The following is a 23,654-nucleotide window of genomic DNA, read 5'->3' on the forward strand; positions in this document are numbered from 1 at the left end:
ACATGCCTGTCTATCCATTACTATGTAAGTACATCATGCTCAGAATATTATAGAAAAGGTAGGCAATACAGAAAATCTAGAAACATCCTCATTACTTCCTGCTGCAAGCCAATGCTTAAATATGAGAGTTTCTTTTATGTAGAACAGTCCCCTGAACATTCCTTTTAACAGGTCAGCACAATTAGAGTCTTTTAAATGCTCTCAATCATTGCTGGCTTGACAAGGGCAAGTGAAGTGGAATAGAGCGACGAATATTTTCTAGATCACATTTAAAAATAGATGTCATTATTCTGATAATGCCAGTTCAGCCTGAGGAGTGACCATTTTCCATTTTGCTCAGAAAAGTATTAACAGCACAGGGAGGTAATTCTTACAGGTCTCTGCACAAAAATCTAGAGAATGTGTAAATGTTGTAATTTTTACTGAAGAGCTTCTTCCCTCAGTAACCAAACCTGCACAGAAGTTCTTCCTGTGACCTGTGAAACTCTTACTACTGCAAGCTGTTTTACTTGCCAGAGTCTTCCAAAACAGCTAACAAGAAACAGGTAGCACCAAACTGAACTTGTATAAAAACATCAGTACTATCAGGGCACAAGAAAAAAAAGAATAAAAATCCAGAAATAGGCCCAGTGCTGACAAACAGATACCAAAACACCAGTACCATACTGTACCATACTAGTGGTTGAGAAGTATGGGGTGGGCCATCTGGAAACATCCATGTATATGGCTGGAACAGGCCAACACTGGATACTATAGAAAAATTATATAGAGTCCATTCTCCTTTCCTCTTCCTCCTCCACCGAACAAACTGTCAAAAGACAAAGACCCAATGTAGAGAAAAAAAGACCTAAAATATGTACAGGTGTTAGATAAGCCCTGGATTAAAAGTTTTTTCCTGGCACCCATTTCATTTTACTACAGCCAGAACAATGACATATCTGAAGAGTTAAATCAGGTATTTTTACTGCCAGAAAGTTGTCAGAAGACTATGTGTGTGCACATTTGCACTTCTTGGAGCATACCTCCTACTTGTGACTCCTCCTGGCTACCTAAATGAGTACACCTGCTCTATTCTTCCCACTGCTCTTTCAGGTCCACATCAAGATATTAGAAATACAGAAGCTGCTTTTTAGAGGTGAACATTTGCTTTCAGTCTATATCACATGGCTGTTATCAGTTTAAAGAAAATACAACTGATGGCAGTTGGGCAATATTTTCTAGTACTTATGAGTAAATGAAATCTTCTTAATAGTGACGAGAGAAGATAATTTCCAGGCCCATAGGAGTTTTCATTTTTCCTACATTAAGTTGGAGTGTTTTGTGTCTGTTTACTTCTTCTGCCTTTTGGAGGCTATGCCCAGAAAGGAAAATACTAGGTCCCTGAACTAAAGTCTAATTGAGGTGTAGCTCCATAACTGGGAGATACTGTGCAGAATGAAATATTTCAAGAAGTCTTTTGGAGGGTAAAGTGCACACATGTACAAATAAACATGGAAATATTTCTATTTGCTAGGAAGCAGAGAAACTTGTGCCCTTACAGTAAAAATATCAATGTAAACAGGGTCACAAACAAAGTATATTTGATGGTGCACACTTTAAATCCACTCCTCAATTTCTGCTTTTTTTTTTTGCAGCTCCGGCTTTCAGAATTAATAGACCTGTATGACAAAGGAGGAAGCAAGGGCAGTTATTTGAAGGATGTTGTGCCATAACTGGTGATTCAATCTTTCCTTCTATCCCACTAAACCCTAATGGATTTTTGCTTTGAGGACTGTAGCTATGTAATAAGGAAATAACAATATTAATCATGTAGGGCTGGTATTAGTCATGACGGCATGTTCTACTCCCTTCTATTAAAACTCAGCAGTAATGATGAGTGGTTTTAAAAGATGAAATCTTAATAAAATGACTAATAGATCTACAGGTATCTTGAGAAAAAGAAATGAAAATATAAATTAGGAAGACTAGCAACATATTAACATATTTTAAAACTCTAACATCATAGTACTTGAATAAAGTCAAGTTTTACTAAGTTTGGCACAATTTTAAAAATTATTTAAGCATGAAAAACATAGCTAAAATCAGATTAGAACAGCAGATGAAGACATATTAAGCATACTGCTCCAGGATATATCCAGATTCTAGGCATTTCCACACAGGTAGACTATTTAAAGCTGCTAGGTTCTTTTCCACTTGATGGACACTTATTTTAAATCATTGTTGAAATATTCGACACATTATTATTATTAGCTCAAATTTCATGAGTATTAGGATATTCAATAACAGGTATTTTCATTAATTATGCCAGAGTAGCTAAGGTGTCATCAGTTTACTATTACTATTATTACTATTATTATTACTACTACTCAAGTCTTAGATTGAAAACAGCAGCTGTATGGAAAGAGTAAAAGATTGGATTTCCATAAAGTTTACATTTCCCTTTTAAATTGAGAAGTTGAAAACTGCAGATTAATTATAGTCTTAGAAGCACCAACTGTGCAGCTTCCACATTTAAGGTCGCCATTCTGTCTAGAATGGAGAAAGGATTAAAGGGCTGTGCCAGGAGTTTTAAACTACAGGATCTCTGCAACATGAGGAAGTGCTAATCTGTGTTTGCAGGTTGCTGTTATCACTTCATGAAACTGCCAAATATTAGTGCAGAGATACTTTTCTATAACAGATTCAGAAGTACTTCATAGAACTCAGAGAGATAAATCTGATAATTGCCTAGGTCTCTGTTTCATAGTCAAGGAAACAAAGATAAGATAAAAACATAATTTACCAAAAGACACATTTTCAAAGTCAAGATGAAGTGAGATTTCAGATCATTTGATTTCCAGTCCTTTCTTAAAAATACAATATGCTCATTCCTCTGCTTAAAAACACTTATGAAAAACATTGCCAAAACTCTTCGCAGTGACTTATAAAAATCAGTTTGAATGAGACCATAGTTTTAAAGAGAAAGGCCAGAGTAAGAGTTTCATTAGCTGCAGATGACTGCAGTTAAGCAACAACAATCCCTACGCTGCCATTTTCAAATAACATAAATGACTCATGGAGAGTCAGCAGAGTTACAGCCCTGCTGTGAATGTTGAGAAAAGGGAGAAGCAAAAGATTCAATGAAGTGCATGAGGACATCTCACATCAGGTCATTCTGCTGGAAAAAATGTCTTATGCAAAATGCAAGCAGTGGCTGAATTGAACCATGGTGCTACACATTGTAGTTACCTTTAAATAAAATCCACCAAAGCCTGACCATCTATCCTGTCTTTATAGCTACCTGCCACCACAGGAGCTTTTCCTGTTACTTTACAAGGAATGCCCAAATGCCACATTAACTATTAATTATATGCAAGCTATCATTTTTCATTTGAAACATTCCCTGAATGTTCCCCAAACAGAAAAAAAATCACTTCGTATCCATAGTAATTTAATTTCTTCTATTGCCTAAGATAAAAAAGAAACAAAAACCAGATGCTAAGACTCAAAGAGATATGTAACCATAGTTATTGATACTACTTGAGATGCTTTATTCCCAACATTAAGAACAGAGCCAATCTTAAACATATCACAATTCATCTAATTGGAATTATACCTTGGCTCTAGACAATTTGGTGCACTGCAACCCTGAATAGTAGATCCAACACAAGGTTTTTGGAAGTATCCAACTGAACTGACATACTCTCCTATTCATAGCCCCTCAGAAGTGGCTCAAGGGCCTCTCTCCCAAAATCTTGTCCATTTTTAGTGATGTACTGGCTAGACTCTGAGCCACCAAAAATGTCTATACAACAGCATTATGTTGGTGCTTGTCTGTCTGTCTTTATGTTTCGACAATAAATGGAGATAAAAGCTAGAAACACATTAATTTCCAGCCTTAACAATAATCATATCTATTACGGTGGATAACCACATCCACTAGGTGTGTGAATTGACAAGTTATGCATTGTTGGATCTTAATTAGACAAAAGCTGAAACTCATAGGTCTGTCTGTGAATATTCCTAATTTCAGCCTTTCAAAATTTAAAATTTGAAGGAGAATCTATTGAAAAAGAAATAATTAAAACATCCTGAATAAAAAGAGCAAAAAGTAAAGTATTTAAACAGATATAATAGAATCTTCTTCTACACACAAGTTCATATTGTACTTTTTGGGCTGAAACTCACAGTTTGAGATGCTGAGAGACATTTTATAAGGTAATTGTTAGGGTTTTTTTGTTTTTTCTGCAGCCTCCTCCTGCACTGACACTTCACCAGAGACAGTATGTCTTTACCTTACCACTAGGACTGAAGCAATGTTATGCTGTACTTAGCTGGGGCTCTTTACAACCCAAGAGAAACAACAAGCTGACAGTCAGTCTAGAAATTCATCAGGTGCTTTGATGTTATCAACAGTATTTTCACCTTCTACAAGCAGAAAACTAAGCTCAAGATGATTCACCTAAAGCTAACAAAAGAATCAGAAAGGAATCATGTAAAGGCTTCCAGTAAGGTACACTAATAATTGACTAAACCTACCTATCTAGGCTTATGAGACTCTATTAGTCCATCTATCTTTCCATCTATCACATGTATCAAAAGTAATGAAAGACAATGAAGACAACAGAGTGCCCAAAACATTAACTAAGATCACTGTACATTCAGGAAAGATTCTCCTGGCTATGAAAGATGCCATTAGTTTGATTAAATTACCTAATTTTGAAACTCAAATCATTTTATATACATAGTATGGTTATCTGTGGAGCAAGATGAAATACCAGGGTGGACTAATCATCAGTTTCATACAATCGGCTTCAGTGATTATGCCATAGATTTTTTTCACTGCAGAGCTTTGAAAATATGACATATGCTTTAAAAGTTTCCACAAGCAGCAATGTCTTTTGTGTGTAGGAAAAAAATCAATGCTCAGAGCCACACTGTAGATACAAGTCTGAATTTTCTACAGGTATCTTCAGCATTACCCATTGAAAAAATTACACTGTAGCTGGTCTACAATGAATATTTTCTAAGACATTAAGACAATCCAAACACTAAAATATACTTACAGAACATTGTACCTGCTAAGCCTTAATTAGGTACAGAAAAAATCAGGACAAAACAAATCTCTGAGTTCAGGTGTCCTGCAGAGCCATCGCAAAAGTGCCTAGATGCAATAAGGCTTGAAAATTAAGTTTCAACTCCTGCTCAACTCCCTGCTACAAGCAACCAGGCTCCACACACTTTTATTTTCTCTATATTACCTTGAGATTAGAGCTACAGATCCTGTATTTGATAAAGACCCCACAGGACAGAAGTCCTAGAACAACTCAAGCTGCAAAGGACAAAGACAAAACCCCACCTGTGACTCCTGCTGGCACACCAGTTGATGTACTTACTCTTTACTGAGGGCTAAGCCTAAACCCAAAGGCCACCACACAATGCAAAACCACATATATTACCACTATAGCAGCTTCACAACAAATTTACTCCATAAACATATAGCATATAACAGTGAATGTTTCTGAAAAAAATGTATTATCAGAGCTCATTTACTTTGGCTTTTTAATTTATATTATATATTTATAACTCTTATGCATATTTTAGTCTATAAAATGTCATATGGATATTTGATCCTATTTAAATATTAGTCAACATTTGCTATTAAATATTAAAGAATATTCTTGATTAAAATAAGGATTTAATTTAAAATTGATTTGCTCCTTAAATTACTAAACCATTTGCAAACACATAAATGAACATTCAAAACTGGTAAGATACCATTTTTAATTCCTAGAGAATTATCTACAAGGAGCTTAAGAAGCCGATTATGTCAGATAAACAAGGCATAAATCAAAATTTAACATGATAACACTTGCTACTCTATGTCTATTGCCTCTTTCAGCTTTTCCAAAATCTCTTTTCTTCCCGTGAATGGGTTTCAACCTTATCATAAGTACTCAATCATGACCCTATCATAAACATGAGATTTATGTATCATTTTGAGGGTTTAGAGAATGTCTCAGAAAGCAGAAAATAAAATCCTGATGTCCTTACTTTTTCACGTTTTCAAGATGCATTCAAGTGTACAAGGCTACAGTTTTAGTAATATCTTTCTCATGTTTTGTAATTCCAACATTTAAATTCCAACATTTAAATCCCACTGAGAGATTTGCCATATTAAGGCATATTAAACAAATAAACTGCAGTAAACTTATAAAATATTTACAAACTGATCACTGTTGCACAGACAAAACTTAAAAGCAATATAAATATGACTATTAGACAGCTGTATACTGAAGGGGCTATGGTGAAGGCTCTGAAGAATGAAGCAGGATTTGCAGCACAGATTTCCAAAAGCAAACAAGTGTGCAAAAGCACCCTGAAGAATAGTGCAGTGATCTAATCTTTCAGCCAGCCCTAAACTTGCTCATCTGAACTTCATCTTTATTAACTCCTGCTCTCTTTAGCTGAACAGCACATGTTCGATGATCTGCCATATAGCAGAATGCTGGATGAAGCACAAAGAGCATCCTTGAATTGGCAGAGTCAAAAAAATAAGCTTTCAAATATACCAGTACTACATTATTTTAAAAATACAGGTACAAAAGCTATGAAGATAAACATGAATTAAAAGTAATTTTTTTGCTAATCTTCTAATTTCTGGCATTGCTGTCTGAAATAAAGGGTTTTCTACTTCTGAAAGTACTTAAGAAGAGTCAAAAAGTCAAATATGATGAAAGTACATGATGCATTTAGCAAGCTGATTCACCAGTGGAACCAGTCTACTACAGAACTCTCAAAAACTTCCTCTCTAGAAGAAATCTCCTTAATAAAATTTTATATTACACCCAAAATGAAAGGATCTTAACCAAAGAAGAGCAGCCTCATAAGGAACAGCCAGAGGATAAGTGGCAGATGAACACTTTTGTCTCTTTTTTTAAATAGGATTAAAACTAACCAAACAGCAAATCTCCAACACAGTGCGAATTACAGCTGTTGAAATTAAAATGACCCCACACAGCCAGAAAGGTGTAACACTGCTGGAATTTGACAGCTATTAGCCAGAAGAATAAATGCTGAAATATGTACAGCTCAAATCTTCATAATAAAACAATCACCTTTAATATAGAAAAGCCTATCTGAGAAGAGTAATTGCAGAGAATTAGGAAGAAAAGATTGTACTTTGTTGCTTGTCATGTTAGAAGGTACAGTCATATTTGTTTAGGAATAACAATAAAACAGCTGCATTGCTACCAGCATACACTCTCATTTCAGCAACTACAGAAGACAAAAAGTAGACTAAAAAAAAAGAAAAGCTCACCACTTCTTCATGCCTGCATTTTCTCACATTAATTCCATTAATCTGTTATTAAAAAGATAAAGAGAAGACTTACTCTACATTTCATAAGCATAGATTTCATTTCACTTTTCTAGAAAAATACAGAAAAAATAATTTGCAGTTTTACTCACCTGTAGAATTGCATCTCCTATAAAGAGCAAACCTGAAAGTTCCGCTGAAAACAGAAAGCAGATTTTTCACTCAATTTGTACAAAACATCAACATTCTGTGTACATTAATTCTTATTTAATTTAATGTTTTTGCATAATCTTTTAAAATTTCAACCAAAAACACGATGAATACCCCAACATAAAACTTCCAAATAATTACTTGCATTTTCTTTTTTAAACCCAAAATACAGGTGTATCAGTGTTACAATAAAAGAGGCTATTCAGCCCAAGCACACAACTGTGAAACTTCACCCATCAATCACTAGTACCTTTCAGGCCATTCTGGTAAGGTGTGGCATATTTTTCTGAATAGAAAATGACTTCAGGACTAGATAATTTCTTACAAAGAGAAAAAAGCAACATGGAGACTCCAGAGCTCCTTATGAAAAAATAAATTAATTTTTAAGTTTTGCCAAAGATAAAGGACCCTTTAGATCCTGCATCTGTGATAAACTCTGATAAAGAATAGGGACTATTAATTCTGGATAACAGTTACATACACCAAAGAGCTAGAAAATAAATATATTGTAAAAAAATCACCAGACAAAATGATTGTGATTTTTAAAACAAAGCTGCACCACAAAGACATTTACAATATCTAATTTTGCACTTCCAATTTTTAAACACTGTGTTCCATTTCAGAGCTATGTCACTAAAATACACTTTATAAGCATACTGGAAATATAGCAAAGATTATTTAACTGTCTATAAAGGTGTTAATAACCCCTAACATGAGAACTAAGGGAAATTTACAGATTACATGCAATTATTACCTTCAGTATTCCATATCATCACAGAAGATACTGTCTGGAAAAAGCTAGTATTGGACTTGATCCAAAAACTTTGCTTATTTACATGAGCTGCAAAACTGGAATCAGTATTGACATACATTATTGTATTCAAGTCTGTATTTGAAGGAATGGTCCTATTAGCTATATTTAACAATGGATAGTTAAATGATTGCTGGACAGACATTCTGATTTATTTTGAGGCATAGGCTTTGGGTCAAACAGCATTTTCTGTATCAAAGTTCTCTAGTCCATCTCAACACAGCACTGTTTTCTACAAGAGATGTCCCTCAAAACTCACTCTCCAAAAATCAGCAGTATTTTTATTGAAAGCAGTAACGAAGATTATATCACAGCTAGGTATTGAGGCTAGAAACAATGCAACAGCTACTGCAGGGGGGAAAAAAAAGACACAAATAAAATTGCACTTCAGTGTGCACAATTTAACTTAAGCATATATTTTTTATTTTTCCTGAAGTGCTAAATAGCTTTCTTAATAGCTATAATATATGCCACATATTTATGTGTAAGTTACACATATACTGAAAAGAATGTAGTCACAAGTATAACTTCTTAAGGTTAACCTTACTGCCTTCCTTAGGGTCTCCCTAAAGAGAGACCTCCTTATTCTCCCTAAGTCCAACTTCCACATCTACCTCTCTTTCAGGGTTGGCTTTTGGCTCAGTATGCTGATTCCTCCATATCTCTCTTTATCTGAGTGGGTGAATATGAAACTTTTTTTTTTATGCTGGCACGTTTTAGTTGTGGAGAAGCTGCGTTCTAGAATTATAGTATTAGAGATGGAGGGAAATGTTTCCAAGTTTGCATTTCTGGCCTCACACAAATACATATAAACATAACAAAGATATTAAGTACACCATACCATTCCTCCCTCATAATTGTGCACATCTTGAGCTGTTTATTATCCATGCATCATACCAATAATTTCAAAAAGTTGCCAGTTTAAAACAATACAGAAATTCAGCAACAGCTCTGTCATTATTGAAAGTAAGTATGGTCAAGACTTTATGCAGTACTCTGTCTCAATATTACCTGAGTAACCAGGTTAAAAAGTCATGCATTCTCATGCTGTGTTACCATGATTTAGGAGCCAAACATTTAATCTGCTACAGCTTCCAGAAAATAACTACTAGGAATTCAAAGCCACTAAATCATTGTCTTTTGTTAAATTTCTTAAACATTTCCATTCTATCAATACCTTCCTATTTCTCATCTTAAAAATAATGCTTTACAATAATCTTAAAAAAAAAAAAGTTGAAGACATTAAAAACTATTCCAAATATAAATTCTGTGTTTCTCCAGAAAAATTTCTGAGGGAGAGAGGTCATAAAGACATGAGAGAGAAAGGGTTTAACAACAGCATTTATTTAACCCTCACTGAAGAATCTCAAGATTTAATACATTTTTCTTTAAAGGGAACATTAAAGTACAGCGTAATAATCTGATACCTGATACCCACCTCTTTGTTCTTTGGAAATCTTAGAAATGACCACTGGAATATTATGTTCTGCTCCACCCTGATAACAGAATAAATAACAGAATAAATCTTTGTCAGTCACTAAAAATATCTTTTTACTTAAAATTATCTTTTACCCTTTCTCTAAATACAGATTTTAGAGAGACTGAGCAAATAACTTGGATTCTGCATTTCCTCTTTTTCTTAATGAAAATTCGATTGTAATTAATTTTTATTGTCTCACATAAAGAAATTCTCCGTTGCTATCATTAGCTCAGGAAGTGAATTCAGAACTCTACCAGACTTGAAGAAAAAGAACATTAGTTTATGTGAATTCTGGAGAGGCTAATGTATGAAATGTGTCCTGTAGAAGCAGAATGGACATCCAGCTACAATGGCAACCACACTGGGAACACTCAGTTTTCACGCTAGCAAGAAGGAGGTAAACAAAAGCACACGAAAGAAGGTTTGGGTTTTTCATCTTAAAAGAAGCCTTTATTTGTTTCTGTCTGTCACACAAGCACAAAGAGTGAGGAAAGCAGTGGCATAAGCAACAAGGAACAGAAAAAGAAACATTAAGAAATAGAACAGTAGGTGTTCAATAAAATGGGAGAAATAAAGGAAAACCAGATGATAGTTTCAACAGTTCAACAACAATTTAGTGCTTTTGCTTCATTCAATTTATCCTTTTGGGACTGGAAAAAAATTATGGTGCTTAAGAACAAAGTATTAAAAATAAATTTCAAATGAAAAGGAAATTCAAAGGAAGGTAAAGACAAATATGCAGAGAGACAAACACTTTTTCCTCTGCCAAGAGCATCAAAGCATATACTCAAATGCAGTCTGTACAAATTCAGGTCACCAGAAACAAGTCTGCCACACTGCTGTTTTGCCTAGGAATCCTGGATAAAGTTTGCTCACTCTTCTTTTCAGCAGATAGATTTTACTCTGGAAATGATGTCTTTTTTAGGTTCAGGCACTCTGGGTCGAGTTGTGAAAAGGACTGACATAGGTATTTCATCCATAAGGAACAGCACACATCCCCTTCTTCATGCAAAATTGAAGTGTTTGAAACTGAACAAACTCCTACACGCAACACCTCTTTCTGTCATGGAATAAAGATTAATTTCCTGTGAAACCACAGAATGTTAAATCAGATAAATGTCCATTTTGCTAGTGGATATCAGTGCAAATTACCCTAAAAACACTGAGTTAATAAGGATCTCAGTAATATTACAACAATTATATGTCTACAGGTAAAGTTCTACTGGCATTACATGGGTGTTGACAAGCATGGAACATATCAATATTTCCAGCACAGACTGAGTTTTGACTCCACAAAACCAGAGGCTACCATCATTTCAGTTAGGCTGAGAGATGTATTCAGAATAATTAAATTGTAGCACTATAGCTTGTTGAATTTCTTTCAGTAGCTTTCACCAGAAGAACAGCAACAGTAAAAGTTGGCTTCACTGCAGAAAATGAGTTCAAGCTCACTAAATTTATAAGTTTGTAACCCATACTCTCCACATTTTCTAGTCACCTGCAAATTCAATTTCTGCAAACTTTTTCAAATGAACAGAAAAAATAACTGGGTCACTTTCTTCCTAAGCTTCCAATATTACACATGTTGCAGTATCCAGGATATTTAAAGCCCAGCAAAGAAGTGTAAGGTTTAAAACAGCCTCCCTGCCTCCTTAGACCTGAGACTCCATTAAAGTAGGGAATTACTTTTAATACTAAGTCAGCCTTCAATGCACACAACATGATTATTCCTCTGTCATTGCAATGAATCTACCTAAATCCATTTACACTACAGATCTGAGGAAACTTTCAGTAGCACCCTACTGAAGAGAATTATCCCCCCTCATTGCATCCAAGTTTGACCGGTATAAAGGCTTCTTTTTTAATTAATGAAAGAATGTAGTGCCTGCTGTTCTAAGAAACAAAAAATTAAAAGCTGAAAACAGCAAATAGCTGACCAGCTATCTATACACAGTCACTGTTAGCAATTTGTAGCAAACTGTACATGTTCTGCCAACATCTTGTTGAATACTACTTCAAGTTGACACTGCAGCTTTTCATCCTGCATTCTCCATACCTGATTCTTTGTCCTGCAGAGGAAAAAGTGTATACATGCCTAAAATCTGATTTTACAGAGGCAACTTTTCCAACTGCTTTGAATTTTCTCTTCCTCTAGTACAGACATGTAGGTATAACTTCAGACCAGGGGATGGACAGAAATACATCAAATTTATGTTGAAGACTTAATTGCTCAAACCTCTACCAGATTCTAACAATGATCTTTGTCAAGCAAGTTTTCTTTGGCAGTTTTCCTTAAGCAGGGATAAGCCTGGAATTACAGCAGCTGCCCACCTGTGGAGGTGGTCCTGCTAGAAGAGGCAGAGGAAGCTCTAATCATTGGCAGCTGTTTGAACATCACTGTCCTGGATGTTGGCCACTGCTGGTGAGAGGTCACCCACACCTCCTTTCAAAGTATCACATGATACACTACTAAAATTTTTTTCTCATCCCAGTTTTTATGTGTAAGGGCTTTTTTCAGAAGTTTTTGACATATTAAAAATAGGGCAATTGAAAGCAGTAAGTTTTACTGACAAAGGATGGAGGTCTTTGGTTCTAAGTGTAACAAAGAAATTAATTTTTTATTTTCTAAAAAAAAAAAAAAAGAAAGAGAAAATAATTCCTTCAGGAGAGTGTAAACCAGAGCAGGTCTTCTTAAAATTCAAAATTAAATTGCAGTTTCATGACTGACTTCAGCTAAGACATACAGGCAAATACCAGGTTTTCAAACCCTAAAAGAGTGGATTATAATCTATTTTTTTAAGGTCTGAATTTTAGGTCTTGGACAAAAGTCAGCCTTACAGTCACGGGGTTTTGTAAGCAGTTAGCTGAGTCTCTGATTTTTACAAATATAGTTGAAATACACCGTTTATAAAAGAAGAGTTTCCCTCATAGAAAGTAAATAAAAATAACTCATTTAATTTTGGAATTATTAACAATTTTTCCACTGCTCTTCATAAAAATAGTAATTCAAAGGGTTCAAAATACTTGCAGTGGGATAAGACATCTTCAAAATTTATTCAAGAGAAAGTTGAAAGGTTTACTTTTTCATGTGAGATTTCTGACATAGATGGATGTTTTTAAGTTAGCAGAAGAAAAAGAAGACCTGATAAGACCCCAGACCTGACTGCCAAAACTAGGCAAATTCTTAAGGAAGTATTCTCAATTGAGTGTCATTAATCACTGTACTGCTGTAATTAACACCTCAGATAAATAGCATCCTCTGACATACACCACAGCCAGAAAGCAACTCCTCAAACAACCCTTATCTTTAATTAGTCTGGGAGTAGAAAGACAACAGAACCTACTGTAGTTCAAGGGGCTGTGGAAGTTACTGACACAAAAAGGAGAGGCCTCAGTCCTTCCCACTCCTTCAGGGTGATTTGTAGACCTCTACTTTCCAGCACAATTTTAAAACAATTACATTTCTATTTAAAATTAATAACAAATACAAGTTTTTTAATAAAAGTTTCAGGAATCATACAAGATAAAACAAAAACATAACAACAAATTTCTATTCATCTGCAAGATGCAAACCATGATTGAATGACACATTTTAAACAGAAAACTGGCAGAGTATTTGGAACTGACATGTCAGGTCGTGACACAAATAAAAAGTCAATTTCAGTGACTTTCATAAAGTTTGCCTACTAAACTAAAAAAGAAAAATTACTGTAAATTCCCATTCTAAGTTGTTTCTTACACTAGTTTAAAATCATAATAATAGATTATATTATTTTTTCTTAGATTGTGTTGGCTATCCAACTGCTTGTCCACCTTTTGAGAATGTAGAACTACTAATAAGGGGATCTAGCAAAAATGTCCCACATTCACTGATTTTTTTTTTTTTTTTTTTTTTTTTAAATAAGTGATTTCAAAGTAATAAAGCAAACTACTTGAAACACATCCTGGACCACAGAATTCAACTTGCCATTTTCATTATCTAACCTATGTCATCCAAGCTAGATTAGGTTTCCTTTTCTTAAAGACAACTGTGCTCTTTAATGACATTAGAAGGGATTTCATCACCTGATTGCTAGTTATTTAAAAAAAAATTGTCTATTCACACCTGACTTTAAGTATCTTCACCTTTCCAATGCTTTGGTTAATTTTGATCAAGATATCTATACTTGTATATCTATTTTTATACACCTATGTATTTGTACATCTATTTTTGTATTTTGATATAAAATAATCCTAGAAAATAAATCTTACTCTAAAAAGTTAAGAATAACCGAACTCTATTAATTTAAGAAAGACTACTGAACATCCACTATTTAATTTATATTTCTAAATTATATTTTATTTAATGCAATGTACGTAATTCTTAAAAATGTGATCTTGAGACTGTCAGCAATGTTAATTCTAAATGACAGCTCATTGTAAAGTATATATAAAAATTAAGCTTATTGACTCTTGAAATTTCCTCTCCAGTCTTCTTAAGTCTTTACTCTAACCAGTTATTTTTAGCATCATCTAAATAAAACCTCATTTAGCCATATACTTGATTTTACACTGACATTCACTACTTCATCATTATTCAGTGTACTGTAACCTATAATGATACTGGTGGAAAAAAAACTTGAGTGTTGTTGACCAAACTGATGAGAAACTTTGGTGACAAAATAGTAATTAATTTTCCCTGAACAGAGGTCTTCATGGGTCAATAAGATAACAGCAAGCACACTAAGACATTTTTAAAAATTAATATTTTTATTCAGTCATATTCTTATCAATGACAATACAAATTCAAGTTAATCCTTCTTATGAGTATCTATAAGGTCAGTACTAGCAGATGTTCATAGGAAAATCTATACTTTCAATCTATATGCATAATTTAGGCCTCTTTGCATTCATGTGAAGTACACTTCATTTTTTCCATTGCTGTCTTGAGACTGAGAACTGCTGTGTTTAGAAGATAAAATTAATCTTGTGTTGTCTACATTCAGATTCAAAGCTAAAGTAAGGTCTTCAAAACCATAGATTACAATGACAAAAATTATTAACCCTTCCTCCCTCTCCTAAAAAGGATCACCTACACTTGTTTGTTTTCTTAAAACCTGCTGACCAAAACAAAAACATGGTAATGTGGCAAATTTCTGTCGGGGCTTGATCTGTAGAAAAATAAACAATACAAGCCTGCAATAACACTTTCTGTCCCACTAATGAATTGCAGTGGATTAATGGGATATTCTTTGTAGCAGAATTCATGATGAACTTATTGGCTGTTCCATGTGCCTGCCACCGTAATTCAGCATAGAGAGAAGCTAAGTACGGTCTATGCAGTTGAAAACATTTCTCAGCTCTTATATCAAACCTTATTACAGAGTTGGTCAGCTTGAATTTTCAGGGAATGATTGCCTTCCATTCCATAGGGCAGCATAGTTCTGTGGTTGCCTGCTGTAACAGTATCTAATGTACAATAATATGTTTCCTGTCTTGTCACTAGTCCTCTAAAATAGTCTGCACTCATTAACAGTAACACTGATTATATAAAAACATATGTTTTGTGTGATATGAAATAAATAAACCAAAAAAAAAATCATCTTACCTTTATACTTAATCCAAATCCTCCTACAGTCTGTCTTCTTATTGTTACTGTTCTTTCCTGGAAAAAAAAAATCAAGTTTTGCTAGATTTAATGTCTTCTGCCATAACAAATATATTCATACTTCCGTAAGTTTTTTCAACATTGATTTTTGCTGCTTTAATGAAGTTCTGAGCTCCTGAACTGAAAATGCCATGAAAGCTATGCTCCACAGGAAAAAGACAAAATCTGGAAGAAGAGATCCTGTCTTAAAAAAAAAAAAAAAAAACAACAAAAAAACAACAAAAACCCATTTTTTTCCTATTCACACCATCCTAGAAACACACAAAAACCAGAACTTAGGAGTTGGACAATAATTTCACAACACACACATTTCAGAGGTTAAGGCCATGACATTGGTCCCACGTGCAGGTCGATCACTACATGTTTAAGTGCATACACTGCACTGCTGCAGTGCATTTCCCAACTCAGCTTCATCTGAAAGGAAAACTTGTGCATGCCAGGAGCACTCATTGATGTTAACCAAAGCCTCGTGCACACATTGCATGAATTCGTTTTAGAGCACAGCAATGATCCAAATTAAAAAACAAACAAACAAACAAACAAACAAACAAACAAATAAACAAGCAAACAAAAAAAAAAAAACAAAAAAAAAAAAAGAAAAAATAAAATAAAAATCAAACAAAACCACCAGAAGCTAATATGGAAACAGACACTTTTAATCTCAGAGTAATGGTTTAAAAATAACCTACAATTATTAAAAGCAGCCCATCTTTTTCCTTTCACTGCTGGTCTAAAAATGTTTGCTGTACAAACTATAAGCTATTATCTGTCTCAGATATGAACACTTACAAATTTTTTTTTCCTAGTCTGTCTGTTGACTTTATAACCACATATCGTTTAGAATCAGTACATTTAGGTAGTGGTAAAATAACCTATTAGTAGATATATCTTATATGCAGATTAAAACATATAACTGTTATAGATTTCTGAATGTCCTCCCTATGTGATCTTGATTTTATACTCATTTAATTACACATTTATCTATTGCATGGCATAAGCTTCATGTATGCTACATTTACCTATATTTATTTCAGCATAAGCAGCATAGATTACCAGCATCAGTCAGATTTGAAAATATCATCAGGAATGTAGCAGTGACAACATGAAATATATACAGATGTATTTTTTTTCTTCCTTACTTCATGCACAGAAAGGAAAATAAAGGAGTTACCACATAAAAGTTTTGGAAAACTGTTACTGCGTAACACTGGTGAAAATCAAGTCATCTTGTTTCTTTTGCATGTTTGTGACAAATATGAACTGTGTAACTGTGGAAAGAGTAAGCATAAACTCCTCCAGTGTTTTGGACTCAAAGGCAAAATGGATTGCCTAAAATGAGCTACTATTAATGCATTCAGGCTAATGCTTGCAAAATATAAAACTCTTGCAAATTTTTATTCAAAGAAAAATGCATATATTTTGCTGTTAAATAGCCATTTTAATTTTTATTTTTAAAGTAAACCTCTAAAAAGGATCTTTCATACTTGCAGTTCCCACAGATTGGATTCAGGCCACAAACTGTACTTAGAAAAGCTTTTGTCTGTCACAGTATCAGATGCAGGCAATTGTGCTGACATTATACTCAGGATAAACCAATATAGGCCACAGTCTCATGTGTGGTCTAAGCTGAGTTTACACAAATGAACAGAAAACACTCAGATAGGGCTCCACTGGGAGCTGTATTTTTTCCTGTTAACTTCATCTTGTTTCCACCTCCAGCTTGCACTGAACATAGAGTTAAGAACAGGAACCTGACTTGTACACTCTAGTCAATATATTCTGCTATTTTTGTTATACAAGCTCAAATCAAATAGAACACACTTGGGCTAAGATGACATTGAAAAATAGCAACCTTTCACTAAACTGCCTTGAACTGGCTAGAGTTAGATCAACAATGAATGGAATAAAGGACAATACACCTACAGATTAAATTTCAAACAAACTAATATTCTCAGTGAAAAACATGTAACTTCATAAAATTTAGGTTGGTAGTCACTGTAAATACTGGCATCTGAACATATTTTAAGCTGAAGCTACATTTTTAAAAAACCTAATAGAAAACTATATTACAGAATATTTCTGTCCTTGCTGTCCTTCTTAGCCCAACATGAACATAAGTACCCATAAAAATGTACCCATAAAAAGAGTAAAAAAAAATACTTTTTGATTATCACTCAAGCAAAGACAGACTCAAGATAGTCCTGAAAACACTAGATCCAGGGTCTTTTGTGAGTTTGCCAGTGTTATCTGACAGAAAACAAGAAATACTTCACATTGGAGTTCAGCATTACTTTTTTATGTGAAAAAAAAAACCCTGGCTAGTATAGATGATTTCTAAATAGGCAAAACTATATAGAAATAAGGAAGGAAACCAGAAAAATTTCAAGACACTTTTTCAGGACAACATAATTTATCAAAGGGCTTTGTCTAGTATTTTTTCTAGTTTCTTTTCTATCTCTACTGAAATTTGATATTAAATGTTTTGGGACCAGACAGTTACTGAACTGAATTTCACTTCAAAAACGTACTAGAAAAAAACCAAAAAACTAGATTCGAGTGGTGTGTTATGTGCAGTGAAGGCATTGCACTGTATTTAATCTTGGCTAATTCAACACACCTCTCAGTCTCATAATAAAGAAATAGTACTTTGCTTTGCAGAGCTACATTTTCTTGACATCAAGTTAGCTAACAATAGCAAATATGCAAAAGACCTTCAAAAGTACAAATAAGAATTACATACAAGATGTGTATTTCTTTCATTAACCATCAATAATCCCCTAGTCTGCAATTTAAAACCCCACATAAACCTTACAGTGAAACAGCTTTTCCGGAACAGTTAGAAGCATCAGACATTTCATACACATGAATTTTGGACTGGGATCAAGACCCACCTCTAATCAGCCATTGGTCAAGGCAAGTTTATTTTTGTAATCAATAAAGAAAAATAAACACATTCAATGCTGGTGGGCCAAAGCAGGTGTCCAAATCAGTCTTAATCAACTTCGAGTAGAGAGGCAGGTCGTCAAGTTTAATTCAATAAAGATGAATCCCTCCCTTTTGATTTGCATAATAACTTGAATAAGTATTTTGATGGTAGATACTTGCTTTGAAATGTTTTGGCAGAAAACTTCTTTGTCCAAGTAAGTTTCATTTTTAAATTGCACATGGCTTATTTTATGTAACCCTCAAAAACCCCAAACTAAGCTCAATTTTCAGTGTCATTTTCAACCCAAGTTAATGGAATATACATGATCTGCAAAACACTGTATTGTAATTTAAATTATTTTTATTATAATGATTTATATAAGAAAGGAGCTTAAGTAGCAATCTGAAGCAAATTCTTTTGTTCTGATGCCTTTAATTAGCATTTCAAATGAACAATAATAATAAAATGCTTTTCTCTGGTCTAATAGCTTTAAGTTCTTAAAATGATTTTCAACTATTCATTAATAAAACAGAGCAAGAGCTCTGGAAGGCAAAAAAAAATTTGTACAATTGAAGAAGTATCCTGATTGACTATTTGTGTTGTTCAGGTTAAAAATACTGATGTTCCACTGATTTCCCATTAATATTTTTATGCTTTCCCCTCTGTTCGCACCACATGATATTCTATGATTGAATTTGCTGTGGTTTTGGAAATTCCAAAAGCAAGTTCATCTCAGAGTTTACAAAATAAAATTTGGTTCAGATGAAAAGACACACTTAGTTCACTATCAAGACTACACAAAGTGTTATGTGAGCTTGTATTTCCATTTTCACATTTGTTATTTACATCATAACAAACAGAAGGAAGGTTAGAGCTCCTAGGACCCTTAAAAGCAGAATTCAGAGTCATGTTCTTGCTGTTTCCTGGAACAGAACAAAGGTTGTTATCATTTTATTTAAAAACAGAAAGCTGCTGCCGTGCTGTCAGTATTTTCCATGCCTCTCAGAAAATTGACAGGAAAGGACAGTGAAGAGTTTAAAAAAAAAACAAAAAAACAAAAAAAAAAAAAAAAAAAAAAAAACAAAACAAAAAAACACCCCATAAAACAAAAAAACACCAAAAATACCAAACTTTCTCAGAGCTACTATGCAATGAAACAGAACCAATGTTTTTGAAGATTTCATTAAAGAGCTACTAAAATTTCTTCTTAAAATCCTTATGATCTTCTGGGGAACATAAATGTCATCATAAGCGAGATCAGAAGTGTAGAATGACCATGTGAGCACAAAGTAACAGTAAATAGTGAGGAAAGGAAAACACAGAATCCTAGGTAATCATTAACTATTTATATTTAGTTAAGGTGTAATGTTATTTTAAGCAATAGCTTGGAGGACAGAAAATACTTCAAGTATTTTGTACTGACTGGTATGTGATATAAAAAAAAGTTTATAACTGCTTAACTGACTCTTAAAAATAATATTTAGTTAGCAATCTTTTCAAACTGTCTGTCTTGTATAATATAAAGCAGTGATCTAATAATCTAATAATGTATCTCCATGAAAGAAGACAAAAATGTTGAACAAAAGGATGATGAAACTTCAAAAAACTTGACAAAACTGAATTAACAGCATGTGAAACTTAAATATATCATTTCTCAACCTTTTTCCCAGTGTAGGGTTAGTCATTTGGTGAGTCTGGATATTCATCTTACAAGAGTAAAGGTATGAAGAATTAGTCGGAATTTTGTCTTGTGCAGACAGAAAACAAGACCTCTCTTTTCAGAGGACAGAACAGAGATCAAGATATTTAACATATGGAAGAACATGATAAAAAGCTGAAAGGTTAGCAGTACAGAACAGTAGTTAGGGAAAAAGGAATACACATGGAGGGGAGCCTACAATAGCACAGTGACATGGAAACATGTAGGAGGAAAAAAAATGAAGAAAATATTAGAACATAAGTTTTAAAATGTAATACTATAAAGATAAAATCAATTCATTGGCAGCAACTTCAGAGATCAACCTGTTAACATTTTATATCATAATATATCCAAGGCCACACTCTCATATAGTTCATCAGCCATTAATAATTCTACTACATTTTGATATAAGAAAATAAGAGATTTTTAAAAAAAATTATTTAATTATTGCATACATTTTCAACGTTTTAAGACCTTTTTTTGGTAATGCTTTGCCCTTTTTCGTAGTGAAATTTCTCTGGATTAATCTAACTGGGCAAGCTTTATACTCATTCTGAGTGTAAAGGACACAGGTCAGTCACATTTCCAATTTGAATTAAGTGTTAACAAGGTTTACCAGCAGACTTGCTCATCTGCTAAAAACTTCCATCACATGGCATTTGAAGTTTGTCTCATTATTTCAGTTCCTCGTGCAACTGGAGAAGGTTGGCAAGTAAGGGAGGGCTGCAACGTGCCTGGTCGCCAGGAAATCCCCTTTCCTCTGCAGCTGTGCTAGAGACTGAGGATGGCAAATGCAGTGGGGTCATGTAGGCTGTTAACATTAGCTAGAATAAAAAAAAAAAAACTCTCAACCCTTCATTTGTTCTTACTTCAAAACGTTCCCGGTCCTGCAGCCTGTGCTTGAAAGCTGAAACATTCACCTAAATACCTTCTTATAAAATTTCTGCTCACATGATTGATTAATTTCAGAAGTACTGCATTTCTTATTATAGAAATAAAAGAGAAACAAACCTAAAAACCCGTGGTCAGGATCTGAACTTCCACTAGGTATTGCAATGAACATTCTCTGTAGTTTCCAGCTACTGCCTTACATCATACACTGCCATTGATCAATGTTTTGGGTTCCCTGAGTTTTTTCAGAATTGCAATACTTTTCTTTCTTGTGGAGGAAAAGCTTTCTTCCAATGACAAGAAATTATTATTTTCTTTCAAATCTGGCATTATGAACAGCATTTTTAACCTCAGCTGATTGCCATGGTTTTTACTTTTAAGTAGCTGCAGGAAAATAATCTGCCTTAGGCTTTCCCTAAGTAATCATATTTACATCTGTCAGGTTGTCACTTTAAAGCTGTCCAGACTGGCAGAGAAAAAAAAGCTACCCCCATCTGATAGATACTTGACGACTTCAGTGAAAAAATGGATTCACTCCACTGAATAGCTGACAGATACCAACAAGGCAAAAAAACCCAAAGATTCTTACTGGTAGTTTTTATAGATGCAACAAGAATGGAAAGTGCTTGAAAAGTGACCTATCTGTGCACTTATTTGCAGTTCTCTTCAAGATAGGGAGATTCATTTTGGCATTGTTTATATTATTCAACCACATTTCAGAATAAAAATTGTAAATAAAGAGGAAGAAAAATTAAAGCTATTATTTAACACTTGAAGCTTTCATTTTTTTCTTCTATTCGTTAAAATTGCTAATGGGAATTAAACTTGTTTTACCAACACTAAAATATATAACAAGAAAACTCATAATTTTTGAAAGAGAATGATCCAATGTCACAGATATACAATTAATTCTCAGGAAGTTTCACAAAATTAAATATTTAAGCAAGGAAAATCTAATAACTTCCCAGGCATGTTATCATTAAGTGGTATGTTCTGAATTTAAATTTATTCTTAAAATTCATAATAAATGTATTAATAAAATTAAAAAAATAAAAAACATTCTATTGTGTAAAGTTTTTAATTTAAAAGTATTTTTTATATAAAACTAAAAAAAAAAATAGAAAATCTCTAAAAACTAATATTTTTAATACTTTAGGGGTTTCATATATATTTATGAATCTTTCATCAGGACTTGATTTCACAGTACTATAAGGATAACCCTAAAAGTTAAATATCATATTTTCTTATGCTTACAATAAAAAAAAAATTAAAAAAAATTAAAAAACAAAACAAAACAAACAAACAAACAAATAAACAAACAAAAAAACCAACAAACAAAAAAAAGCAAACCAAACCAAACCAAAACAAAAACAAAACAAAACAAAAAGATACCACTGTTTGGTAAACATCAGAAAACAGACCTTGCTGCAATGCAACAATTTGAGACACTGTTACATCCTGGCCTTGGTAAAGGTGTCTCCTAATAGTTTTTTCTTTGTTGCAAATCCAATTACAGTCCATAGGCTACATTTAGATATGATTGTATCAACCTCAGTTAAACCTTTGGACAAATGCCATACTACTCTGAGAGCAGCTGCTCTACAAATTCACAAAAAACCCGTCCATTCACTTTTTATTAGTATTGAGTTATGACTGACCTTCACACAACTTTTCCCCAAAGATCCTTAATTTAAAAAAATCAAACCACATAAAGAACTTATTAATGCTTAATGAATTAATGCATTTACTGCATCCCAGCATAGAAACTTGAAATTACTTTAAAGAGATGTCACTCATCTGTATGTTAGCATCAGGTGAGTTAGCAATATTTTGTATGACCCTTTAAAACAACATTTAAGACAATTTTGTAAAAATCCTGGTAGATAACAATTTGCCAGCTGCTTGCAGTTTATTTTTTTCTTTTAGGAAAGAAAAGTGCAACTGATTCAAATCATCCATCCTGTCAATGGTATATTGTCATATCCTTAATTTATGGACATCACATGTGCATAGACTATGTGTAGAAAAAAAATCTGAGTACAATTAATAAACAAAATTTATTAAAGAAGAAGAAATCCACAGCTTCCTAGACAGATAAACCACTTATCTTGATAAAGCACAACAATCCTTTTCCTTGAATTTCAGATGTTCATGAAAGGTGATAGAAACTGTGATGATTAACTCTAAAATAAAAATATTGATTCTGGAATGGAAAATATTAAAACCTTTCCTAGGAACAAATCTACTTCAGATAGCCTATGGTATGGCATATCTCCTTTCCTCTCAAAATTTTCAACAAGTTCAGCATTAGGCTATCCTGGTTAGTCCAGGCTATTTACATGTATGCCTAAAAAGAATTGCCTCACTGCATATTGTTATATGGAAAATCATACAGTAAGCTTCTGTGAGCATAATTTCAAGTAATTAAAGTAATATGCTTAAAAGAATATATAAATAAAATCTATAATTCTGCCATCTATAGTGATGAGGTTCCTACATGGTTTCAGCTCTTTTTGAGACATTTTGAAACTGCTCTGGGAGAAAAAGGTGTACCTGACCTAAGGGACAGTGGTCTTACCTTCCAACACGAGCTACTCCAACTGAGGCATTCATTTCCCATAATATAAAGCCTCTCTACAGGCAAGGATTTAATTTGGATTAGTAAAAACACTGCCTTCTACACATTGAGCTTC

General features: G+C 33.6%; 1 protein-coding gene across 1 annotated transcript in view; it reads right to left on the bottom strand.

Moving 5' to 3' along the window:
- The window catches only part of SNTG1 (syntrophin gamma 1), a 313,327-nt gene that overhangs the window by 114,203 nt on the left and 175,470 nt on the right, over nucleotides 1–23,654 (bottom strand). Inside the window, exons 4-7 of the mRNA XM_056485667.1 lie at nucleotides 15,386–15,442; nucleotides 9,757–9,814; nucleotides 7,450–7,493; nucleotides 7,301–7,342 (exon numbers count right to left, since the gene is read on the bottom strand). Coding sequence (XP_056341642.1) covers nucleotides 7,301–7,342; nucleotides 7,450–7,493; nucleotides 9,757–9,814; nucleotides 15,386–15,442 — 201 coding nt within the window. The remainder of the gene's footprint in view (nucleotides 1–7,300; nucleotides 7,343–7,449; nucleotides 7,494–9,756; nucleotides 9,815–15,385; nucleotides 15,443–23,654) is intronic.

The sequence above is a fragment of the Oenanthe melanoleuca genome, chromosome 2 (assembly GCF_029582105.1).
Source record: "Oenanthe melanoleuca isolate GR-GAL-2019-014 chromosome 2, OMel1.0, whole genome shotgun sequence".
Lineage (NCBI taxonomy): Eukaryota > Metazoa > Chordata > Aves > Passeriformes > Muscicapidae > Oenanthe > Oenanthe melanoleuca.